The sequence below is a fragment of the Barbatula barbatula genome (genome assembly GCF_947034865.1).
Source record: "Barbatula barbatula genome assembly, chromosome: 12".
Taxonomy (NCBI): Eukaryota; Metazoa; Chordata; class Actinopteri; order Cypriniformes; family Nemacheilidae; genus Barbatula; species Barbatula barbatula.
The window spans coordinates 3,323,764-3,329,776 of NC_136775.1; the positions used below are offsets into that span (position 1 = coordinate 3,323,764).

General features: G+C 38.5%; 1 protein-coding gene across 1 annotated transcript in view; it reads right to left on the bottom strand.

Moving 5' to 3' along the window:
- Window positions 1–391, bottom strand: part of syngap1b (synaptic Ras GTPase activating protein 1b) — a gene marked incomplete at both ends in the record, with an annotated part of 62,379 nt that extends 61,988 nt beyond the window's left edge. Inside the window, one exon of the mRNA XM_079468992.1 lies at window positions 160–391. Coding sequence (XP_079325118.1) covers window positions 160–391 — 232 coding nt within the window. The remainder of the gene's footprint in view (window positions 1–159) is intronic.
- Between the last annotated feature and the right edge of the window lie 5,622 nt (window positions 392–6,013).

A 6,013-nucleotide genomic window follows, 5' to 3' on the forward strand; every position in this document is an offset into this window, starting at 1 on the left:
AGTCGTAAAAAAAGACAATTCAGTGATATTTGTTTCTACCCGTACATGTTTGAAACAACATGGAGATGAATAAATAATGCCAGAATTTTTATCGCTGGGTAAACTTCTCCTTTAACCTGACAGCAGGCCGGGAAGTGACTCGGCTCCTATTACTCAAACAAACACGGTAAATGCAGGACTGCTCCGCATCCGCACTGCTGGGCCGTCCAACGCTCTCGCTACTGCGTGCTGTGCTCTCCACTTGACAGTAAGCCAGCTGAAATCTTTTCTGCCATGGAAACAGCCTGTCACATCCAGCCCGGACCTGATGAGAAGTCCTGCAGAGCCGGAGGAACTGCCCAGCGCTGAGCTCATCTACAGATCCTCTTCCTCCATGGACGACACGGCTCATGACAATTATTAATTCACTTTACAGGGTATGAAAATAAAACACTTCAGGGCAAGAGAATAAATAAATCGAAAGAAGACGACACAAGGTATGATGTCATTTTAACAATCCCGGGCGAGAAAGCTATAGGGGACAAACAGTACACCTTTGGAACGTTCGGGAACACTCTAGGGAACATTGTCTATCGGTGGCTTAAATATGCCTGTGCCTGATGATAAGAAAACATTTTTTCTCTTTAAATGTTCTAATATCTACTCCGAATAGAAATCCCAGTGGTTCGTATGGCCTGTTTATCTCTGTCGGATGGTGGTCCACCGTTTTTGCCCACGGGGTGTCAGAGCCAGTGCCAGTGCCAGTCATGGAAGATTGATGCAAAACGCAAAAACAATAAAGACAAACTAGATCAACCTCCCGTGACCTCCAACTTAAAGTGACGGTCCACCCAAAAATTCTGTCATCATTTGCTTGCCCTCATGTCATTTCATACCGTTATAAATAGCTTTGTTGTGATGAACACAGAGAAAGATATTTGGAAGAATGTTAGCGATTTTCAATTGACTGCCATAGTAGGAAAATGTAATTGTAGTCAAAGGTGCCCCAGAATTCTTTGTTTTCCAAAATTCTTCAAAATATCTCACTTTGCGTTAGACAGAACAAAGAAATATACAATATTTTGTCCTACTATGGTAGTGGACGATGGCACAGAATAGAAAATTGCTAACATTCCTATTAATATCTTTCTTTGTGCTTAACAGAACAATGTATATAGGTTTGAAACAACCTGAGGGTACGTAAGGGGTAAGGTAATGAGAGTTTGTATGGAAAGAAGTAAAGAAAAATGAAAAGTCAATGAAAACCTGGCTCAAAATCTAAATTCGTGAGTATGAACATAAATGATTTATATCAGTCAATATTAAACATATTCGGGTTATATAGTCACAGAATGTTCTATACATTATGTAGAAAACTGTAAATCACAAAAAAATAACTTGGGTTTTCACAGGCTTGGTCACAAATCTTTTCAATGTCGACACTTTAACATATTGATAATCCCACAAAAGTATTTACTGTATATCTTATTCAGTCCAATTAGCTGTGATTATGATCATTGTTTCTCTTAAATTTGCATTGGTAAATAAAAAACTGCTGTTTTAGCACATAATTAGATCGGCAGATTAATGCACCAATTAGCATGCTCAGAGCCCTCTGACATCACAGGCCAAAGACAGAACCGCTGTAGGTGTCTCTTCATGTTCTGCATCACAAACACTGGGTGTCATTGGCTGGCGTGCTTCTGAGAGGGCGTCACTATGTTTTGGCGAGACCCGGCCACTGATGTGCGGCACGAGGAACACACCAAGCGTGGGTCAGACTCGCGTAGCCATTATAAGGCCCAACGGGAGCGATAGATTATTCACATCGCTGCACCACAAACAGAGCCAAAAATAATCACACGCTAACTCATAATGCCCCAGGCAGGTAGTGCAGAAAAACAAGAGTACATGCTACTGAGGTTTTCAGTCCCTGTTTCATAATCATATCTGTATTGTATTAACAGATGTCAATAGGCTGTTTTATAGTAGATTCTTTTGGTTGAAAGGACGTCCCTTGAAGCATGAGACATTTCTGCATTACTGCACCATAATGGACACGTGATCATCGGAAGTTAAAAGACAGGAATAAAAGAACGAAAATGCTCAGACTACATGATCACTGCTATTTTACAAAATGGTTAATTTAATCATTCAAGAAAAATCTGAAACGAATACAGGATTAACATAAGAAATGTACAACGTTTGCACGTATTAAAGTTATTTTACTCAGCATCATTTATGTTCAAGTTGCCAAATTTACGTTTTCTATTCAAACATGATTTTCAAATGTTGAACTTTCTGTCATTTTGACTAAAGATCTCAACTTGAATCTATTTTTAGTAAATGAGACTCAAGTTAAATACTTTGATATTTTTTCCAAGACATTAAGTAAACAGAACATTAACATAAATCGCAGTTACAAATGAATGAATCGTCAAGAAAAATGTAACATTAAACACTAACAATTCATTCCCTTTACTGAAAAACACATACAATAATATTTTATTCATTTCAACATTTCTATTTTAACGCAAATCATTTATGTAGTCCCAGCTTGAATGAAGAGTTTGATGATTGAACATGAAAAGTGTGAAAAACATAAAATATTAAGTAAGAAAACTGGAAAAAGATCCAAATTCCCTTTTTTGGCTTGTTATGTGAATAATACAGAAAAGTTTGACTATTAGAAACAAAAGAAATAACACTGGCAATTCATAACAATTTGTACGTATTAATCCTTGTACGTTCTGCATCCGTGCCACTGATGCTTAGGTTAAGGGTGGGGCCTAAACCTTACAATCACTAGTGCCACAGTAGATCACATTAAAAAAAAAATGTCAAAATTGATGATCGATTGTGATAAATAATGCAGCTTGCGGTTATATTTCAGCCTCGAGAATCGATTGTTCGCTCTCCCTTGCGTTATAGAGTGGGTAAAGTATTGAGAAAGCAATGTTTATTATAAAGAAACGCTTTAGAAATGGTAGAAATTGCATTTATCAGGGCTCACTGAAATAATATAAAGAAAGAATTTGTGTAGAATTTACTCTTCTAACCTGGTAATCAAAATTATTTAAACTGCGATGTAGAAAAGCTTATTGCATAGCAGTATGAACCATCAAAGGCGATAAGGTATAGCTAAGATCGCTCCAGACCAACCATACGAAAGTGTGACTTACAGAAGGTGAACTTAACTAAGAGGGTTTCAGGAAACACGTATTAACGATAAGCTTAAGGTATAACTTAAGGGCGACGTAGCGTTAAGAAGGTTTCAGGAAACACAGCCCTGATCATTTGATCCTAGAAAAGCGTAATGAGAAATGCTCGAGTTCAAGGCGAAAGCTTCTTATGGCACATCTGAGCCCAATTTCAATCATCTTCTGAAATGTGAGAATACTGGAGAGTTCATGAGAAACCTCTGAGAAGCAGACATACATGCTTTCATGTACCGATCATGTTCCAACCGATCATGCCCGACCCCTTCTTGTAGTTTCTAAACTATCATCCACCTGCTCGTCTCATCACCGCGTCCTCCACATGGCGTCACTGTAGCTGCACTTTACAGCTCACGCCCCCCAAAATCTACATACAGGAAACAAGGTTACTGCCCAAGAGATGTCACTTCCGAAACACCCACTCTCTCCCTCTCTCCATCAGTCGCTCACTCTCACCCACACACCCCCAGCTTATTGCCATGACAACCGGGAAAAGAATAGAATATAAGTGAGTGTTAAAGAGACAGATGATCAGAGAGAGGTAGGAAAGACAAGGATAGTACTGAACTGGAGAGAGAGAGAGAGAGAGAGAGAGAGAGAGAGAGAAAAAGAGAGAGAGTGCAAAAAATGTGTGGGAGCGAGAGACAGGAGAGAAAAAACAGAAGGAGGAGAGATGGAAAGAGAGTGAAAAGAGATAGATGGAGAAATACGAAGGGTTTGGAGAGAAACGGAGACAACGAGGGCACTTTTTAGGAAAGAGAAACCATTTCTTGTTCCCATAGCAACCTAGCCATCCATGAAATACTCTATTGCTTTCTCTCCTGTCTTTACCACCCTCCTATCGCTATATACAGAACATAGTATATGTGACAGCAGATAACTGATGAGCGAATGAGATGATGTGGAAATCAAACCCTGCGTACAAGCACGAGCTCTCATGTTTCTAATTCTAAAGTAAAAGATGTCAAAGTGCTACATGCGTCCTAATACATACGGTTAGACAAGACTGTAAAATCGTGTTATATTTGTAAGTCTTTTTCTAAATCACCTTATAATTTATTAAATTAATGATGAATACATTTGGAATTCACAAGGAATGATAGTGACTGCGGTTTGTACTGTACGTGTTTACTGTATATTTATAGCTTTTCATACATCATCTTTTATGAACGTCTCATAAATAAAGAATTGTATCTTACACACATCATATGGGTTATTTATATAGACATTAGTCATTAAACACAACTGGGTGGACATTTTGCGAGCTTAATGTGTATAAATCGAAATAATATATATAAAATGTCTCATCGGTCTAATACTGTATTAAATGTAGTCTACATGTCAGGCAATAAATAGGTGTCATTTATAAAAACGTATGGTGTTATACTATGAAACACAAGTTTAACATCTTGTTGGTTGAAACCAATGGAATGAAGTTGGGGTTGACGCCATGATTCTTTTTCAACACAAACCTCCCCTAAGTAACTCAATTAATGTCTAATCAAGACATATTCGCATTAATGTAAATTTCAATGAGAACTTTCTTATATCAGACACAAAAATAAAAAGGACAAGCTACAAAATGCGATCCAACTTTCCAGAAAACTCACTGGCAAACTGCTTTTAGAGCATCCCCCCTCCCTCCACCTTCAATCCATCTGTCTCTCTATCCCCCCACATGCTTTCTCACTCTCTCTCTCTCTCTCTCAAATTTGGAAGCTAATAACAGTTTCAAGCGAAACAGCATTCACAAACAGCGAGACAATTATCATTCAATCCTATAAAACACTTAAAATAAAGGTGACGTCCTGGCCGTGCCTGCATTTCATGTATTTTTTCAATAGATGGATCATTTCACAACGTAGTACTACTATTACTGCAGTGTGCAATTGAGCATTTCTATTTCAAGAGAAAAACCCAGCTGACCTCCTATGTTTGCCCAAAATGTGCAATATACAACAGAGAACACTTTTTCTAAATTCTGTATCCCATAATGCAATGCACTCGACTTTTCTTTCTTCTCCAATGTGATAACCGAAACTTGTCAGTTATGTTACATACTTACGCAACGTTGGATGCACAAACCAAGCAACTGTCACAGGATTCGCTAACAGAGTTTCACAGGCCAACTTCATTTGACCAGACAGCCAAGATTGAAGACATTCAGGCATTTATCAGACGCTTATCCAAAGTGACACAAACTAGATTCAAAGTGCAAACATTTATCGTTACATAACGCTCTATGTTTGACATTTTGTTATAGTAGTGGACGGTAAACAATGTCAACATCGCCGTATTTACCAGGCAGTAAAGATGCATTCCATTCCAAACATTTCCATCCCGTACGTCAAGATCTAGTTTACATTTACCTCTGAAGAAACTGTCAAAACAAGTACAAGTGTTTCAATGAACGTTTGCATATTTGCATTGTACCGTATTTTTCTTTCGCTGTAATATTCCACATGCTGAATAATTCACTGACAGTCTGAGGCTCAAATTTTTCGCATCCTAGTGGCAGAAACACATGACACAGCCATCATTCAGCATGGAGATGTGTGTGCGTTTTGTTCGATCTCTTGCATAGTTCCTAAGTGTATACTTTTCTATATCTTCATCCGTGCGGGTCGCTCCGCTGAGATAAAACGGGTCGCGCTTTGAGTCCTAAGAGATAAAGCGTAATTATAGTGATCCGTCCTCAATCCAGAGATAGACTGAGAACTGTGTCATTGTATTATTACCCCGAGGCCTGTCACTAACATTCATACCTGTGCTAACATCACAGTGCACGCTCGCAACGGCAGACGATCAGAACTTTT